Source organism: Erinaceus europaeus, chromosome 11 (genome assembly GCF_950295315.1).
Source record: "Erinaceus europaeus chromosome 11, mEriEur2.1, whole genome shotgun sequence".
Classification (NCBI taxonomy): domain Eukaryota; kingdom Metazoa; phylum Chordata; class Mammalia; order Eulipotyphla; family Erinaceidae; genus Erinaceus; species Erinaceus europaeus.
Window position 1 is genome coordinate 48,029,289 of NC_080172.1, and position 20,587 is coordinate 48,049,875.

Here is a 20,587-nt window from a genome sequence, read left to right on the forward strand (position 1 = left end):
GCGTAAACCAAGGTCCTTGAGCATGGTAACATATTCATCTAATCGGGTATACCACTGTCTAGCTTCATTCTTTTCTTTTCATTGATGGAAAAACTGAGGTTCAGAAACACTGAGGCTTTGCCATGTGTGTGACCCAGGTTCAAGCCTGGCCCTCACCACAATGAAAGAAGCTTTGGTGTTGTGGTCTCTTACACACACACACACACACACACACACACACACACACACACACACACACCTATAGAGAAAGACAGAGAGCAAGAGCTGAGATACGGCATAATGCTCATGTAAAGGATTTCATGCCTAAGGTTCTGCGGTCCCAGGTTTAATCCCCAGCACCACTATAAGCCAGAGCTGAGCAGTGCTCTGGGGGATATATATATACAAGATAAATAAGTAAGCCTCCATTTCCATATCTAGGTGAGCTTTAAAAAAAATCACTTCTAGGGAGTCGGGTGGTAGCGCAGCAGGTTAAGTACAGGTAGCGCAAAGCGCAAGGACCGCCATAAGGATCCCGGTTCAAGACCCCAGCTCCCCACCTGCAGGGGAGTCGCTTCACAAGCAGTGAAGCAGGTCTGCAGGTGTCTATCTTTGTCTCCCCCCTCTGTCTTCCCCTCCCCTCTCCATTTCTCTCTGTCCTATCCAAGAACAACAACAATAATAACTACAACAATAAAACAAGGACAACAAAAGGGAATAAATAAATATTTTTAAAAATCACCTCTAGGACAGAAAGTTGCTTAGTGCCTTGCCATATGCACACAGCCCAGGTGTGAGCCTTGGCCCCTCATAGGAGGTGCTGTGGCACTGGGGGAAGGTGCTTTGTGAGGTGTGTGTGTCTGAATGAAAACATAGGCTCAAGAGTGGTGAGATCCCAATCACTTTAGACCTGAGGTGCCTTTAATTTTCTTTCTTTCTTTCTTTTGTCTTTGGTGGTATACTTTAAAAAAAATTTTTTTTAAAGAAACTTTATTTTAATTTTTTCCCTTTTGTTGCCCTTGTTGTTTATCATTGTTGTTACTGTTGTTGTTGTTGGATAGGTCAGAGAGAAATTGAGAGAGGAGGGGAAGACAGAGAGGGGGAGAGAAAGATAGACAACTGCAGACTTGCTTCACAACTTGTGAAGCGACTCCCCTGCAGGTGGGGAGCCGGGGGCTTGAACCAGGATCCTTATGCAAGTCCTTTTGTGCCATGTGCACTTAACCTGCTGTGCAACCGCCCAGCTCCCAAAGCGAAATTTGAAAGTCCAACTTCCCTGACCAGGAATCAAACCCGGGCTGCAGCGATGAGAGTGCCAAATCCTAACCACTAGACTACCAGGCAACTCTAATTTTCTTTCTTTTCTTTCTTTCTTTTTTTTTTTTTCCATTAGAGAAGCACCCACAGTGAACCCCAGAGAGGAGAGGTAGGAGGGTGAAGGGTGTGAAAGGTGGGGTGTGACTTTGAGAGCTTCAGAAGGGACCCAGAACATATGCAGGCCTCTCCAGGCCCTGAAACTGCTGGAGTGGGAAACACAGATTCCTGGAGAGAGACTGTGCTCACCCCCTCACCGTTGGAGTGGTACTGGGGCTGGGGGAGAGGTTCTGGGAACCCACAGGGCTGTCACCCCTAGGGACACTCTTATACAGGTGTACATAAGTGTGGGCTCAGCTTCCAGCCAGCTGGGAAAAGCCTGACTCACCACTAGAATACCTTCCTCTGCTCATATATGGGAGGCACACCCCCTCCAGCCTGGACAGTCCTGCCAGCATCCTTGGCTCAGCACCTCTGACCCACTTGCCCCAGGCTGGGTGTCTTACGCTGTTTCCAGGGACTCCTTCCAACTGCCTCACTAACTGGGTGCTGACAATATTCCCCCCCCTCCACCCACTTCCCCCCCCCCTTTTTGTAGCCTACGTATTGAACATGCAGTTTTACCACTCCCAACCCACTTTTATTATTACTAGAACACTGCTCAGCTCTGGTTTATGGTGGTGCTGGGGACTGAACCTGGGACCTTTGGTGCCTCAGGCGTACACATCACAATTATGCTATATACTCCAGTCCACCTTTGCATCCAGACTGGAGGTGGGTGCGGGGTAGGGAGGAGACATCACAACACCCGAGCTTCCTCTTGTGCCTCAGTCCTTCCTATGTGGTTTTGGGGCTCAAACTTGGGTCTGGTACCTGGTCTGGTGACCTATCTTTCCAATATTCCTATTTTTGAAGGGGGGCAGGGAAGAGGCTTGGAGACAGTGACTAATCCCCTCAGAAATCACAGGAGTTACTAAGGGTGGAACTCGGGATTCAAACCGAGGGCCACCTCCCAACATAGTGTTATGACCAGCATGGAGTACTTCCGGGAGCCGTGCTGGTACTCGGCCACGTCGGGGACCTTCTCCTGCAAGCTGGCAGTGCAGGAGGCTGACAGCAGTTTCTACATCGTGTCTGCCTGCGTGGCCAACAGCGTGGGCAGCAAGTCCAGCCAGGCCTGGGGCTTCAGGGAGTTGGAGATCTGTGAGTGAGCGCCCCTGTGGGGCGGGAGCCTGGGGGGTGGCTGGGGGCGCCCCTCCACCAGCCGGGTGCTAGGAGCCTGCTCCCCGCAGTGCAGCCAGACCCGCCCGTCCACGTGGAGGTGAGCGCAGTGGCCGGGAAGCCACGGCGCCTGCGCGTCAGCTGGGGCCCCGCCCCATCCTGGAACTCCACCTACTACCGCCTGCGCTTCCAGCTCCGCTACCGGGCCGAGCGCGCCAGGGACTTCCTGCCGCCCGTGGTGAGAGCCCTCTGCCTCCTGGAGGCGGGAGGACTGAAGTGGGTACAGGGCCGGAGAAGGGACCCGGGGGTCGTGAGGCTGGGTGACAGCGACCCTGGACGAAGTGGCGGCTGGCCGCGAGCCAGTGTATTGGGCTGGGTGCTCAGGGCACAGAGAGAGCAGCCGACAGGTGGGTGGGGCACCCTGTACACCGGCAGACCCCGCCCTGCCCGCCCGCAGACCCTCCAGGAGTCTCAGCACCACTACGAGATCCCCGACGCCTGGAGCGGCTTGAGGCACGTGGTGCAGCTGCGCGCGCAGGAGGAGTTCGGCAATGGCCGCTGGAGCGAGTGGAGCCAGGAGGTCATGGGCACCCCGTGGACAGGTGCGGATTGGGGGGCAGCTTCCAGCGCAGTCAGAAAATTTTGGTTTCCCACACCTACAGTCAACTAACTATGTCTATTTTAAATATTTACTTAGTTTAGTTTTATTTATTGGGTAGAGACAAATTGAGAGGAGCCCAGGAGATAGGGACAGACAGATGCCTGCAGCATTGCTTCACCATTTGAGATGCCTCCCCTTCTGCAGGTGGGGACCAGGGGCTTGATGCTGGTTCCTTGTGCATTGTAGCATGTGAGTTCAAACAGGTGTGTCCCACCCAACCCCCCTGATCGCTAGTTTTTGACAAAGGAGCCCAAAATATCAAATGGAAAAAAGGAGAGCCTTCTTCAGCAGTGGTGTTGGGGAAATTAGGTTGAAACATGCAGAAGGATGAAACTGAACCACCATGTTACATATACAAAAATTAGTTCCAAATGGATTAAAGATTTAGAAGTTGTGCTAGAAACCATCAAATACTTAGAGGAAAACATAGGCATAACTCTCTTCCATTTAAGTTTTTGCTAACATCTTTACCGATTCAAATCCAATCGCAAGAAAAACTGTATCAGTCAGCTACTACTTAGTAACAAGTGAGCCCTGAGCTCATGGGAAAGCGGAAACCATCCATGGTCTCAAAGCCCTGAAAAAAAGGGGACAAGGGGCTCTGGAGGGCAGGAGAGACAGCATAGCAGTGATGCAAAAAGATTCTCCTACCTCAGGCTCTAATGCCCAAGTTCAGTCCCTTGAATCACCATCAAGCAAAGCTCAACAGTGCTGTGGTCTTTCTGTTTCTTTTTGTATCTCTCATTCATTAAAAATAAATAAATGAATAGGGGACTGGACAGTAGCACACCGTGTGGACTGGCACGAGGATCACAGTTTGAGCCTTCAGTTCCCCACCTGCGGGGGAGGGGGGGAGGTCACTTCGCAAGAGGTGTAGCAGGTCTGCAGGTGTATAGCTCCACTGCCCCCGTGTCTTCCCCTCTTTCAATTTTTCTCTGTCCTATCCAACAATAGCAACAACAATAAACAGCAACAATAGAAAAAATAAAAAGGACCACCAGGAGCAGTGGATTCATAGTGCAGGTACTGAGCTCCAGCAATAACCCTGGAGGCAGTAAATAAATAAATGAATGAAAAAATAATAAATAAAAGGGACAAATAAATAGGGCTAAGGAGATAGCGTATTGGCGATGCAAGAAGACTCACGCCTGAGGCTCCCACGTTCTGGCTTCAATCCACTACCAGCCAGAGTGAACAGTGCTCTGTTGAAAAAGAAAAGAAAAAGGATTTTGAAAACAAGTGAGCTGGGCATTCCTGGATTGGCCTTATGCCAGTCATTCAGATAGTTGCCTTAGGCCTGTGAGATTGGAAGTGATCTCACTCTCAAGTTTGATGTCACTGTGGGCAGGTGGGTGAACAGGGCCTTGTCCTCCTCTGGCCTCTCACCGCCCACTGTGCTAACCCAGACTAAAGAGAAGGTTATAGTTACTAATACTTTTTACTTAAAGTTGTTCTTTGTGTGGGTGGTGGTGGTGGTGATGGTTGGAGCTGCTGTCTCACCCATGAATGATTTCATCACTTCCAGGTCAAAAGGGAACAGGGAGCAAAAGACAGTGAGAGGAGAGACAGTAGAGTACTAAGCCATACCACCTATGTGGTGCCTGAGCTTGAACCTGGGCTTTGAACAGAACAAGGCAGGTACCTTACTTGGTGAGCTTGACCTCTGCCACCCACTTTTTTTATTTACTTATTTTTAAATTATTTTTTATTTATAAAAAGGAAATATTGACAAAAACATAGGATAAGAGGGGTACAACTCCACACAATTCCCACCACCAGAATTCTGTAACCCATCCCCTCCCCAATAGCTTTCCTATTCTTTTATTTATTTATTTATTATTATTTATTTTTTATTGGGGAATTAATGTTTTACATTCAACAGTAAGTACAATAGTTTGTACATGCACAATATTCCCCAGTTTCCCATATAACAATACAATGCCCGCTAGGTCCTCTGAATCCTTGGACCTGTATTCTTCCCACCCACCCACCCCAGAGTCTTTTACTTTGATGTGATATGCCATTACATTTCAGGTTCTACTTCTGTTTTCTTTTCTGATCTTGTTTTTCAACTTCTGCCTCAGAGTGAGATCATCCTATATTCATCCTTCTGTTTCTGACTTATTTCAGTCAACATGATTTTTTCAAGGTCCATCCAAGATCGGCTGAAAACGGTGAAGTCACCATTTTTTACAGCTGAGTAGTATTCCATTGTGTATATAGACCACAACTTGCTCAGCCACTCATCTGTTGTTGGACACCTGGGTTGCTTCCAGGTTTTGGCTATTAAAAATTGTGCTGCCAAGAACATATGTGTACACAGATCTTTTTGGATGGGTGTGTTGGGTTCCTTAGGATATGTCCCCAGGAGAGGAATTGCAGGATCATAGGGTAGGTCCATGTCTAGCCTTCTGAGAGTTCTCCAGACAACCTCCATAGAGGTTGGACCAATTGACATTCCCACCAGCAGTGTAGGAGGGTTCCTTTGACCCCACACCCTCTCCAGCATTTGCTGCTGTTACCTTTTCTGATGCATGACATTCTCACAGGAGTGAAGTGGTATCTCGTTGTTGTCTTTATTTGCATTTCTCTGACAATCAGAGATTTGGAGCATTTTTTCATGTGTTTCTCGACCTTCTGGATCTCTTCTGTGGTGACTATTCTGTCCGTGTCCTCCCCCCATTTTTGGATGGGGTTATTTGTTGTCTTGTTGTTGAGTTTGGCAAGCTCTTTATGTATGTTGGTTATTAAACTCATGTCTGATGTATGGCATGTAAAGATCTCCCATTCTGTGAGGGGTCTCTTGGTTTGGGTAGTGGTTTCTTTTGCTGTGAAGAAGCTTTTTAATTTGATGTAGTCCCATAGGTTTATACTTGCCTTAGTCTTCTTTGTAATTGGATTCATTTCATTGAAGATGTCTTTAAAATTTATTTGGAAAAGAGTTCTGCCAATATTTTCCTCTAAGTATCTGATAGTTTCTGGTCTAACATCCAAGTCCTTGATCCACTTGGAATTTACTTTTGTATTTGGTGAAATATAGTGGTTCAGTTTCATTCTTCTGCATGTTTCAACCCATTGTTTCCAACACCATTTGTTGAAGAGACTCTGCTTTCCCCATTGAATAGTCTGAGCCCCTTTGTCAAAAATTAGATGTCCATAGGTGTGGGGGAACTTTTTATTTTTTATAAATGTATTCTATTTGTTTTTTATATGTATTTATTTATTTCCTTTTTGTTGCCCTTGTTTTTATTGTTGTTGATATCGTAGTTGTTGGATAGGACAGAGAGAAATGGAAAGAGGAGGGGAAAACAGAGAGGGGGAGAGAAAGATAGACACCTGCAGACCTGCTTCACTACCTGTGAAGTGACTCCCCTATAGGTGGGGAGCCAGGGTCTCAAACCCGGATCCTCACGCCGGTCCTTGTGTTTTGTGCCACGTGCGCTACCACCCGACTTGCTATTTGTTTTATTTTAATGAGAGAGGCCAGAGTTTATGACTCTTGGGAATGATAGTCTCTTTGCATAAGCATTATGCTGTCTCCAGCCCTATTGCCCACTTTTTACTTTAAAAAGTGTGATGGGGAAGGGGTCGGGGTTTGGGAGGTGGCTCACCCAGTAGAATGAACTTTACCATGCAGGAGGACCTGGATTCAAAACTCTCAGACACCACATCGGAGCACCATGCACAGAGGAAGCTTCTTCAGTAGTGAAGCCATGCTGTGGTGTCTCTTCTTTTCCCTCTCTATCTGGAGGGGGGGAGGAATCCATCAAGAGCAGTGGAATCATGCAGGCATGCTTGCCAAAGAAATAAAAAAGGGAAAAATGTGCCTTTGGGGTGGAATTCCTAAAATAAGCATGTTTGTTGCAGAACATGAAGAGTTCCAGACAAATATGAAGATGATAATACTTATCACAAGCATCTTAGCACCCAGAGACAACCAATAAGAACATCCTAGTGTTTTTCCTTTTCTAGGTATAGGTGCGTGATTCATGTTGTTACTTTTTATTTTAACCCATAAGGATTTTTTAAAAAAATTGTTTTTACTGTCACCAGCGGTTATTGCTGGACCTCGGTGCTTGTAAGATGAATTCACTGCTCCCAGAAGCCATTTTTACTTATTTATTTATTTAAGCAGACATAGAGATTAGGAGGGGAGGGGAGAAAGAGAAGGAGAGAGAAAGCAAAACTTACCTGCAGCACTCTTCTGCTGCTTGTGAAAATTCTCCTCAGCAGGTGTGGACTGGGGCTGGAGACTGGGTCTTTGCGCATGGTATGTGTGCACTCTCCTATGTGCACCACCTGATCTAGGGGTGTTTTTTTTTTAACTTTTACTTCTTTATTTTTTAAATCATATTAGTGTGTGTGTGCCTGTGGTGGAGGAGCCAGGAGGTTTGTAATCACATCAGTGTGCTGTGCCCCACCCTTCCCCTTCCCACTTCCAGGACTGCTTTCTGGAGGAAGCTACCCTACTTTCTGTTTCTAGTGGCTACTGGGGCTCTTCTTAACCAAAAACTAGTCCTATGACTGGGGTTTTCTTTTTCAAGAAAATTGCTCAAGATATTATTTATTTATTTGATAGAGACAGAGACCACAGCACCAAAGCTTCTGCCATTGTGGTGGGGGATGGGTTCCAACTGGGGTTGAGCGCATGACAGAGCAGTACAGTATCCGAGTGACCTTTTGATCCCTTTTTTAAAAAATATTTATTTACTTATTTATTCCCTTTTGTTGCCCTTGTTTTACTGTTGTAGTTATTGTTGTTATTGTTATCGTCATTGTTGGATAGGACAGAGAGAAATAGAGGAGGGGAAGACAGAGAGGGGGAGAGAAAGACACCTACAGACCTGCTTCACCACTTGTGAAGTGACTCCCCTGCAGGTGGGGAGCCAGGGGTTCGAACTGGCATCCTTATGCCTGGTCCTTGCGCTTCGTGCCATGTGCGCTTTTGATCCCTTTCTGTGAAAGCTTAGGACATGATAGGCCTGGGACAATGCAGGGATCTCCAGGATAATAATCCAGAGAGTGGCCCCCAGTCTCTGCACAATACTTCCAGGCCTGGGGGGCTTGCTACCTGTCTGTTTGTTTGTTTGTTTGTTTATATCAGCACTGCTCAGCTCTGGTTTATGGCAATGTTGGGAATTTTTAAAAATATATATTTTATTAGTGATTTAGTAATGATCAACAAGGTTGTGGGATAAGGGGGGTACAATTCCATACAGTTCCCACCACCAGAGTTCCATATCCTGTCCCCTCCTTTGAAAGGTTCCCTATTCTTTATCCCTCTGAGAGTATGGACTAAAGATATTTATGGGGCACAGAAGGTGGGAGGTCTGGCTTCTCTAGTTCTTTCTCCACTGGACATATGCGTTGGCAGGTTGATCCATACTCCCAGCCTGTCTCTCTTTCCCTAGTAGGGCTGGGCTCTGGGGAGGTGGGCTTTCAGGACACATTGGTGAGGTCGTCTGCCCAGGGAGGTTAGGATGGCATCCTGGTAGTATTTACAGCATGGTGGCTGGAGAGCATTAAGATATAAAGCGGAACAAATTGTTTAATAATCAGGAACCTAAAGGTAAGAACAGAGGAGATGATATTTGGGGTTTTCATATTGTAAGAGGCTAGGAACTCTAGTTTAGGTATATTCCAAGGGGCCCATGACTTTACTAATTCTTGCCTGGGCCCAACAGAACTGGGGACTAAACTTGTGATCTGAATCTCAGGCATGAAAGTTTTTTTTCCCCCTCCAGAATTATCACTGGGGCTTGGTGCCAGCACTATGAATCTATTGCTCTTAGAGACCATTTTTTTTCCATTTTTTAAATAGGATAGTACAGAGAGAAATTGAGAGAGGAGGGAAAAACAGAAAGGGGGAGAGAAAGAGAGACACCTGAAGACCAGCTTTACCACTTTTGAAGCAACCCCCATGCAGGTGGGTAACCAGGGTCTGAAACCGGGATCCTTGTATGAGTCCTTGTGCTTCACACTATGTGTGCTTAACCCAGTGTGCTACAGGCATGAAAATCTTTTGCAGAACTATTAAGTTCTTTCCTCGTCTGATTTATTTATTTATTTGTTTGTTTGTTTATTTATATATTTAATTTTTTGCCTCCAGGGTTATTGTTGGGGCTCAGTGCCTGCACCATGAATCCACTGCTCCTGGAGGCTATTTCTTCCTCTTTTTCTTCCCTTTGTTGTTTTTTGTTGTTGCTGTGGTTATTATTATTGTTGTTATTGATGTTGTTGTTGGATACGACAGAGAGAAATGGAGAGAGGAGGGGAAGACAGAGGGGGAAAGACAGACATCTGCAGACCTGCTTCACCATTTGTGAAGCGACCCCCCCTGCAGGTGGGGAGCCGGGGGCTCAAACTAGGATTCTTTCACCAGTCCTTGTGCTTTAAGCCATGTGTGCTTAGCCCACTGTGATACCACCTGGCCTCCTGATTTATTTATTTATTTCCCTCCAGGGTTATTGCTGGGCTCGGTGCCTGCACCTTGAATCCACCCCTCCTGGAGGCCTTATTTTCCCCCTTCTGTTGCCCTTGTTGTTGTAGCCTTGTTGTGGTCATTATTATTGCCATTGTTGATGCTATTCGTTGTTGGATAGGACAGAGAGAAATGGAGAGAGGAGGGGAAGACAGAGAGGGGGAGAGAAAGATAGACACCTGCAGACCTGCTTCACCGCCTGTGAAGTGACTTCCCAGCAGGTGGGGAGCCGGGGGCTCGAACCGGGATCCGTACGCCGGTCCTTGTGTTTTGCGCCACCGCCCGACCCCCAATTGATTTATTTTTTAAGGATCTATATATTCATGAGCAAGAGAGGAGAGAGAACCAGAGCATTACTCTGGCACATGTGCTGCTGGAGACTGAACCCATGCTTGAGATCTGAACACTTTATTCACTACACTACCTCCAGGGCTGCTTCGCCCACTACACTGTTCCTAGTGCTCATCTTGTAGGAGACCTTCCAAGCCTGCTGCAGTGCCAAGTCCCCTTTAACCAAGCCACAAGATTGAACCAGATTAGTTGTCCTTAATAACCAGGTAATTAAAAAAAGAACAAAACACCCACTTATTAAATACCTGTAGATAAAAAGGAGAAAGTGCTAGTGGTTTCAGCTGTCCAGGCTCACCCCATCTCTGCTACTTTCTCCGCTCCTCCTCCATTCCTGCAGAAGGCTTTCAGAATGGGTGTTGTGACAGTGGCTTTGCAGTGTGGGCTCCTGGTCTATCTCTTCCTGATTGAAGACCAAAGCTGTGTGTTCTCTGCCCCTACCTGCCCTCCCCTTTACTCCCCCAGCACCCAGAAAATGCCACTCTTGCTTTTTGTCTCTATAAGACAGGGACATCTCACTATTGGCATTAGAGAGTCATCACTCTTTTAGTAACAGGTGTCAATCTTTTAGTAACAGGTGTCAGCATCTCCCTTTTGAATGCTGGCTAATAATTCCATTGCCCTGTACAAGCATGTGTTGCTTGACAGTGTTCTGCTTTGTAAGGGACCACATCCATGACTGCGGTCCCTTAAAGGCACACCCCCATAGAGTGGAGGTGGGGACTCAATGCTTCTGTTTGGGTTTGTGTGATCGCACTCTGTGTCATTTGTCTGCACAGTGGGGAAAGAGTCAGGTGATACACTTCTCAGAAGGTGTGGGCATCAACAAGCAGCGTGCTGCTGGACACCCATTTTGTTTCTCCAGTCACCTATGAAGGGCTGCAGGGGTGTGTTCACCTTTTGACAATTATGGGCAATGCTGCTCTGAACATAGGTGGACACGTCTCTTTTTTGGTTTCTGCTTTCAATTTTTTTTATTTATATAGAGACAGGCAGAGAGAGATTGAATGAGACCACAGCACTGACACTTCTTCCAACTCAGTGAGGGCTAGGCTCAAACCTGGGTCATGCATATGGCAAGGCAGTCTGCTATCCAAAGTGACCTGTTTAACCAGCCCACTGTTTTTCATTATTTTGAGTATGTACCCAGAAGTGGAATTGGTGTTATCATATGATGACTATTTTTAAGCTTTCAGGGAAATTCTCCACTGTTATCTAGCAATGCACAAGGCTCCAGTTCCTTTATATTTTGCCTAATGCACAGGATCCTTTTATCCTTGGTTTTTTTCTTTGTGTATCTAATAATAGTCATGCCAATGGGTGTGACTGAGCATTGTGGTCTTAATTTGCATTTTCAAAACAATAACATTGAGTATCTTTTCTTATACATATATATGTATATATATGTGTGTGTGTATGTGTATATATATATATATATATATATATATATATATATATATAATTTGTTCATTTTAACCAGAGTACTGCTCAGCTTTGACTTATGGTGGTGCTCGGAATTGAACCCGGGACCTCAAGACCCTCAAACATAAAAGTTACCTGCATAACCACTATACTGTCTCCCCAGCTGTATTGCATATATATTTACTTTTTATTTCTTAAATATATGTATGTAATTTTTTTTTATAATACAGTGAGAAATAGAGAGGGGAAGAAGAGAGAGAAAGAGAGACACCTGTGTCACTCTTATGCTTGTAAAGCTTCCCCTCTGTAGTGGGGGACTGGGGACTTGAACCTGTCCTTGTGCATGGTAACACATACACTCTACCAGGTGTGTGCCACTACCCAACTCTATTGTATATATATTTCTTTCTTCTTTCCCCCTTTTCTCTTTCTCTTCTTCCCCTTCTCTTCTTTTTGCCTCCTGAGTTTAATGCCTGCATGGTTCCATTGCTCCCAGTGGACCTTATTTTTTCCATTTTTCCATTAGAAAGAGACAGGGAGATAGACCTGGAAGGGAAAACACCATATAATACAGCTCCATGGTTCCTAGAGAGCCCCCTTGGTACTGTGCATGGTGCTGCCATGTGATGACTGGGAGCATCACTCTGGCATATGCGATGCCAGGGATGGAACTCAGGATCTCATGCTTAAGAGTCCAATTCTCCATCCACTGTACTAGCTCCCAGGTCACTCCCCAGTGCCTTTGTCTTGGCCATGGAACCAAGCTGTTCCCTCCCTGGGCTCAAATACTTGTCACTTCTCAGTGGAATCCCCTTTCTGGGAGTGTGTTCCATCTGACTCAGGCCTGCAGACCTCTTCACAGATGCCTGTTGGGGTGGGGGCCTTGATGGGGTGCAGGGTGGTTCTTTCTCTCAGCAGACTGGCAGCTCCTGGCAAGGTGGTTTGCAGTGGTTCATTGTCTGGCTGGTGGGTGACAGGCTGTGGGGGAAGGTGTGAAGACTGTGAGGGCTGGAGCATGAGAGGCTAGTCTCTGCTTCCTGTCATTCATCTAGGGGTCTGGCTTTATGCCTTATCCCTGCCACCTTGTCTCCTCATCCCCCTGCCACTCCCTGCCTTCCTTTTTCTCCTCCCCCATTTTTCCCCCTGTCCTTTTTTTTTTTTTACCAGAGCACTGCTCAACTCTGGCTTATGGTGGTGGTGGTGGGGCTCAGGGCGGGGAATTGAACCTGGGACTATAGAGCCTCAGGCATGAGAGTCTCTTTGTATAACCATTATGCTATCTACCCCGCCCTCTTTTTCATTTCCTTTTTTTCCTTTTAATTCTTACCCTACTCCTATTTTCCTTCTGTGTACTTCTACCCTTAGTTCCATGTAGAAACACATGTCTTAACTGATCATAATAGACAATATATCATACTATGTGAGTTCTCTTGCCAGTTCAAAAAAAGAAAAATTTTGGTGGGAGGTTAGGAAAAAAATATCTTACAGGAGCAGAAGAAAATAGCTCACTTGAATAGTGCACTGCTTTGCCATGTATGAGACCCAGGATCCAGCCCAGCCCCCATCACGTTGGAGGAAACTTTGGTTCTGTGGTCTCTCACTCTTGTCTTTACTTAAAAGGATAGGAAGGGAGAGTTGGGCGGTAGCGCAGTGGGTGGCGCAAAGCGCAAGGATGCCTGTTCAAGCCCCAGGCACCCCACCTGCAGGGGAGTCACTTCACAGGTGGTAAAGCAGGTCTGCAGGTGTCTATCTTTCTCTCCCCCTCTCTGTCTTCCCCTCTTTCTCTCTGTCCTATCCAACAATGACGACATCAATAACAACAATAATTACTACAACAACAATGAAAAACAAGGGCAACAAAAGGGAAAAATAAATAAATATAAAAAATAAAAGAAAAAGGATAGGAAGGAAGGGAGGGGAGAAGGAAGGAGGAAAGGATGGGTTATCATTTTTACCAGAGCAGAGCTCAGCTCTGGTTTATGATGGTGTTGAGGATTAGACATGGGACATTTGGTGCCTTAGTCATGAAAATCATTTTATATAACCATTATGCTATCTTCCCAGCCCTGAAAGGAAAAGTTCTGTTTTCTGTCCAATCTTGCCCAGTTGTATTAAGACATAATTGACATAACAGAAGTTGCTCAACTGTACAGCATAGTTCATTATCTGTATATTTTGGGAAATAGTCACCTCATTAAGTCTGCTGAACATCCATAATCTCACATAGCTACAACATGTTTTTCTTGTGATGAGAACTCTTTTTTTTTTAACATTTATTTATTCCCTTTTGTTACCCTTGTTTTATTTATTTTTGTAGTTATTATTGTTGTTATTGATGTCGTCGTTGTTGGATAGGACAGAGAGAAATGGAGAGTGATGGGGAAGACAGAGGAAGGGGAGAGAAAGATAGACACTTGTAGACCTGCTTCACAGCTTGTGAAGTGACTCCCCTGCAGATGGGGAGCTGGGGCTCGAACCGGGATCCTTACGCTGGTCCTTGCGCTTTGTGCCACCTGCGCTTAACCTGCTGCGCTACCGCCTGACTCCTGTGATGAGAACTTTTAAATTTGTTCTTGTGGTCCAGGAGGTGGCGCAGTGATAAAGCTTTGGACTCTCAAGCATGAGGTCCCGAGTTTGATCCCCGGCAGCACATGTGCCAGAGTGATGTCTGGTTCTTTCTCTCTCCTCCTATCTTTCTCATAAATAAATATTTTTAAAAATCTGTTCTTTAGCTCTAAGATCATTCCATGTGTTAAACAAAAGACTGGCATGCTAGAGGAGGCCAGTAAGGAGATCTGATTTAAAAAAATAAATAACGTTATGCAAAAAGGCATTCATGCCTGAGGCAACAACGGTCCCAGGTTTAATCCCCAGTACCACGATAAATCAGAGTCGAGCAATGCTCTGGGGAAAATAAATAAAATTCTAAAAACCCACTGTCTTAATTACTTTCAAATATATAACACATTATCATTAAGTGGGCTATAAATTAATTAATTGGGCTATATGTCATATCCTGCTTAATTATGAGAATGGAGTCAGTTATATATTTTATACAGAGAGAAAGAGACCAGAGCACTTCTCAGCTCTGGCTTATGGTGGTGCTTGAGACTGAACCTGGTACCTCAGAGCCTCAGCCGTTAAAGTCCTTTGAATAACCACTATACTGTTTCCCCAGTCCTGATCAATTACCTTTTATTTATTTAATTAATTGATTAATTAATTTTTTGGTCTCCGGGGTTATTGCTTGGTGCTCAGTGTGAATCCACTGCTCCTGGAGGCTATTTTTTCCTTTTTGTTGCCCTTGTTGTTTGTCGTTGTTCTTGTTATTATTGTTGTTGCTGTCATTGTTGTTGGATAGGACAGAGAAAAATGGAGAGAAGAGGGGAAGACAAAAAGGGGGAGAGAAAGACAGATACCTGCAGACCTGCTTCACCGCTTGTGAAGCAACTCTCCTGCAGGTGGGGAGCTGGGGGCTCGAACCAGGATGCTTGTGCGGGTCCTTGCACTTTGCACCATTTGCGTTTAACCCTCTGCACTACTGCATGTCCCCTCAATTACCTTTTAAAAGGCTTTTGTTGTTGGGGAAGGGAGGGTTAGAGCTTTTTTTGTATTTATTTATTTATTTATTAATATCTATTTTCCCTTTTGTTGTCCTTGTTTTAACATTGTTGTAGTTATTATTATTGTTGTTATTGATGTCACTGTTTTTGGATAGGACAGAGAAAAATCAAGAGAGGAGGAGAAGACAGAGATGGGAGAGAAGGATAGACACCTGCAGACCTGCTTCACCGCTTGAGGCGACCCCCCTGCAGGTGGGGAACCAGGATCCTTACGCTGGTCATTATGCTTTGCACCATGTGCACTTAACCCTCTGCACTACTGCCCAACCCCCATATTTTTTTATTTTATGAGAGGTAAAGATATCAGAGCACTGCACAGCTCTGGCTTGTGGTGCTGGTGGGGCTCAACCTGGGACCTCTGGAGCTTTAGGGATGCAGTGATCCTGTGATCTAACACTGAGCTTTCTCCCTGGCCATGGGGTGTCAGGCTTTAAAGAAATATGACTGTGCTAGAGGTCTCCTCAGTGTGTGATCTCAGAGGATATTTGTAGGATGAAGCCACCCCCTTCTCCCTTGTTTAGAAATGAAGAAACGAGGTCAGCAAGGGTAAGTGTTTGACTGAAGTAATGAGTCTGGTATGAAGGCCTCCTTCTTTTTCTCTAGGGGTTCCACCAAACGCCAATCCATCCTTGAACTAGGGATATTTCTGATTTCATTTATTTTTAAATTTCTTTATTATTTTTATTTGTTTATTGGCTAGAGAGCCAGATGTGGGGGTAGATAGCATAATGGTTATGCAAAGAGACTTTTGTGCCTGAGGCTCCAAAATCCCAGGTTCAATCCCCCACACCAACACAAGCTAGAGCTGAGTAGTGCTCTGGTAAAAATGAAAAGAAAAGGGGGGTGGTGAGTGTGTGAGCCAGAAATAGAGAAGAAGGGGGGAAGGTAGAGAGGGAGAGAGACACATGCAGCATTGCTTCACCACTTGCAAAGCTTTCCCCCTGCAAGTGGGGACTGGGGGCTTGAACTTGGGTCCATGCACATTGTAATATATGTGTGGTCAACCAGGTGCACCAACACCCTACAGATAATAAATGCCCTCAGACATTTATTATTTTAAAAACCTCTGAAACATCTCTCTGGGTTTGGGTAACCTTTTCAAAAGCCTCATGTCTGGGTCCCACCCCTAAGACTGAGGCCACAAATCTAGAATGGAAACCCTAGAAGACCAGATACAGTGTTTGACCATGGCTGATTGGGAGAGCACTGGGTTGAATGACCAGACATGTCTCCTACTTAGTGTTGGTTTCAGTTTTCATTCTGGTGCCCCCTACCCTCTGTCTACCCTTTAGCCTCTTCTTGCTGTGAGTCTAACCCTCTTGCTGGCTAGGAGGGAAGCAGGGAGGCACAGCAGAAGACTGTGTATCTCTATTTCAGGGTGGCTTGGGGCTGGTTTTCTTGGGCTGGTGGCTCTCACTTTCTGTGCAGTGGGGAAGGTGGATGTGCTCCTGTGTGCCTTCTGGTAAGATTCGAGTGTGCGCCGCCCCCCCCCCCCCTTTTCCTTCCTTCTACCCGCTGTTTATTTTTCTTTTGGCTCTGGAAGGCTTGCCATCTTCATGAAAACTGTTTGTGGTATTTTTAACTTCTTGATGGAAAAACAGTGAGCTCAGAAGAAAGCATTTCAGAATGTATCGTTTCACCCACTGCCTATCACACAGCTCAGCCCTTGGTCCCTCGGGCCTGCACTTAATATGAACTTGGCCCAGCACCAGTACCACCACTCAGACATGTGACCTCCCTCCCAGTCCCTTGTCCCCTGAGGAATTTCTGCAGAAACCCCCATTCCTGGAGAGAGGGCGGGCCCATACCCTTCTCAGGCAACGTGTGTTCATGATAATTCTCTTCTTTAAAACATTTTATTTTTAATTAATTGATTAATTAGTGAAAGAGAAGGAGAGAGGAAGAAGCAGAGCATCACTTTGGCACATGTGTTTCAGGGATTTGAACTCGGGACCTCACTCTTGAGAGTCCAGTGCTTTATTCACACTGCCGCTTCAGGGGTCATGATTCTTTTTATTTATTTTTAATATGATACTTTATGTATTGCATGTTAGAGGAAAAATTTCACTGGAGACAGAGAGGAGAGGAAGAGAGAAGTCAGAGAACCACTCTGGTACACTGAACCAGGAACCTCAGGCATAGAAGTTTCATGCTCCAGGCAGAGGGTAGATAGCATAATGGTTATGCAAACAGACTGTCAAAGTCCCAGGTTCAATATCCTCCACCACCATAAGCCCAAGCTGAACAGTGCTCTGGTAAAAATAAGTTAATAATATAAATAAATAAAAGCATGGTGCTCTACCAGTTGAGCTATTGCCCCAACAACCATGTTGATTCTTTTTATCACTCAAAGGTACACTGAAGGAGATAAAGTCTTAATAGTGCTTGTTCTACCTGGTGATATGTCTCCCTCCACATATGGGCATATAATATGGTATATCATGTAATGTGCAATAAGTACTGGTAGAAATATATTGCTCTGTGGTCCGGGAGGTGACACAGAGCACTGGACTCTCAAGCACGAGGTCCTGAGTTGACCCCTGGTAGCACATATGCCGGAGTGATGTCTGGTTCTTTCTCTCTCTCCTTCTTTCTCATTAATAAATAAATAAAATCTTTAAAGAAATATATTGCTTTAGAAACTTGGGTCACTGCTTACATAGTGCGCTGCTTTGCCATGTGTGTGACCCAGGTTCAAGCTGGCCCGCACCACATTGAAGGAAGCTGTGGTCGCTCCCCCTTTTTGTCTCTATATAAAAAAAAAAGGAAAAAAAGACAGACTTTGGATCATGCTATATGAATTTTTGCTCTTTTTTTTTTTTTACACAGCGTTCTTTTACGTCTTCAACATTTTGTTAAAACTTTTTTTCCTTTTATGGATGTTGGGGATTGAACCTAGGGCATTATGCTTGTGAATACTATAGTGCTTCATCTTTTGAGTTGTACCCCTCAGGGTAAAACTTTTTTGAGGAAATAGGAGAGCCAGGACCTTGTGCATGTGCAGTTTTACTGCCTTGGTTCACTATTTTTTATTTTTATCAGAGCATTGCTCAGCTCTGGCTTATGGCAGTGCTGGGGACTGAACGTGGGGCCTTTGGAGTCTCAGGCATAGGAGTCATTTTTTTGCTGCTTTCCCTGCCCCCTCCTCCTCATTATTATTGCTATTATTAGAAGAAGGGATGACATCTGCTGTGCAACTCAGGCATCCAAGTTTGACATCCTCGAGGAAACACTCACAAAAGACATGTCTCTGATATCTGATTACTGTAAAAAATGGCGACTAATCCCTAGCACTGCAAAAACGGTATCGTCTGTTTTCCATCTACACCATGCCTCGGCCTCGCGAGAGCTTAATGTGCAGCTTGACGACGATACGAGAATCTGGCATGAAGCCCAGCCAGTCTATCTTGGCGTTACTCTCGATCGCACCCTGTCATTTCACGAACATCTCATAAAAACTGCAGCAAAGGTGGGCGCGAGGAATAACATCATTACAAGACTGGTCAGCTCCTCATGGGGCGCGAGCGCTTCCACACTACCATCATTATCTCTGGCATTATGCTATTCCACTGCAGAATACTGTGCCCCAGTATGGTTCCGTAGCCCCCATGTCCACTTGGTCGATTCCAAATTATATTCCTCCATGAGGATACTTTCTGGAACCATCCGTTCCACCCCGGTTCCATGGCTGCCAGTTCTTAGCAACATCGCCCTGCCAGATATTCGTAGGGATGCGGCATCATCTAAGTTCATTTCCCACGTCTACGCTCGACCGGACCTGCCAATATATGCGGATATCTTCGCCCACCCTGTCCAACGCTTGACGTCTCGTCATCCAATCTGGTCCCCTACGCCTACACTGAACTTCTCTGTTCCAGACTCTTGGAAACAGAGTTGGCAGTCAGCTGAGGTAAAGAACAAACACCTCATCACAGACCCCTGCAAGCGTCAACCCGGCTTTGACCTAGCACGTTATGATTGGGCCCTCCTCAATCGGTATCGAACAGGCCATGGCCGGTGCACCGCTATGTTCCATCGCTGGGGAGCCAGAGATGACCCGAACTGCCCCTGCGGCTACAGACAGACTATGACCCACATAATCAACGACTGCCACCTCTCCAGATTCAAAGGAGGTCTCAAAACTTTACATCAGGCTCAACCTGACGCTGTTGACTGGCTACGGAAGAAGGGCAAACGCTAGAAGAAGAAGATTGCTATTATTTAAAAAAATTTTTTTTAAATACTTATTCCCTTTTGTTGCCCTTGTTGTTTTATTGATGTAGTCATTATTGTTGTTGTCATTGATGTTGTCATTGTTGGATAGGACAGAGAGAAATGGAGAGAGGAGGGGAAGACAGAGGGGGAGAGACCTGCTTTACCTCCTGTGAAGCGACTCCCCTCCCTGCAGGTGGGGAGCTGGGAACTCAAACTGGGATCCTTAAGCTGGTCCTAGCACTCTGCACCATGTGCACTTAACCTGCTGTGCTACCGCCCAACTCCTTATTGCTATTATTATTTTTAAAAATACTTATTTATTCCCTTTTGTTGCCCTTGTTTTATTGTTGTAGTTATTGTTGTTATTGATACCGTCGTTGTTGGATAGAACAGAGAGAAATGGAGAGAGGAGAGGAAGACAGAGAAGGGGAGAGAAAGACACCTGCTGATCTGCTTCACCGCCTGTGAAGTGACTCCCCTGCAGGTGGGAAGCCAGGGCTCAAACCGGGATCCTTACGTATTACTATTATTTTTAAAAGACATAGAGATAGGGAGGGGGAGGAGAGAGAGAACACAAACCGGCACAGGTATCATGCCATGGAACGAAGCCTTCATGCTTGAGAGTCCAATACTTTGATCTACTACACCACCTCCTGGGCCTCCAATATTGTGTTCTTTAAAATAACATTGTGATGGACTATATGCTGTCCCTGGAGTTGACCAGTGGGGCCTCCTGGCCCAGAAATCATTACTAATGACCCTTCCTTCTCTCCACAGAACCCAGGAGCTCCCCAGCTGTGACTAGGGAGCCCCCCTCCACACAGGTGAGCACATGTTCTCAGAAAAGGGCCTCACATGGTTAGAATCAGGTCATGGCACCACACAGGCCTGGGTTCCAACCTCAGCAGGGCCACTTATTGACAGTGTGGCTGTAGACAGCTTTCTCGTCCATCTGAAGCTGCCGTGAAGTGGGGTGATGGTCATTCTCCCATGCCAGGGCCATTGGAAGGGCACAGGTTGCAGAGTCATATAGACCTAGCCCACAGGACTGCTGTTTCCTGTCTGAGCCATTCGGACATGGCTCCTGGCTCAGTCTAGGTCTGAATCATCTCTCTGAGTCCTTTCCATGGGGACTGTGGTGTCAGAATTATTGCAGAGAGGATTACCTCTGAAGCTGCTTGACAAATCCTTTAGTAATCCAATTTCTCTTCTCCTCCCAGGGCCCCTTAATTCCCTGAACACTGAGCTCAAAAGCCCAACTCTTAGAGGGGTGAAGCTGCGTGGGGAAGGAGTAGGAGGGGGATTTCTTTGTATCCACATTCC

The 20,587-nt window shown here is 45.8% G+C and overlaps 1 protein-coding gene across 6 annotated transcripts in view; it reads left to right on the plus strand.

Moving 5' to 3' along the window:
* Positions 1–20,587, plus strand: part of IL6R (interleukin 6 receptor) — a 271,403-nt gene that overhangs the window by 23,190 nt on the left and 227,626 nt on the right. For 5 of the 6 annotated variants that reach the window (XM_060201520.1, XM_060201516.1, XM_060201518.1 and 2 more), the window contains exons 4-7: positions 2,315–2,496; positions 2,586–2,752; positions 2,972–3,116; positions 20,042–20,088. In XM_060201520.1, coding sequence (XP_060057503.1) covers positions 2,315–2,496; positions 2,586–2,752; positions 2,972–3,116; positions 20,042–20,088 — 541 coding nt within the window. The remainder of the gene's footprint in view (positions 1–2,314; positions 2,497–2,585; positions 2,753–2,971; positions 3,117–20,041; positions 20,089–20,587) is intronic. The other variant, XM_060201517.1, reaches the window with a different exon arrangement.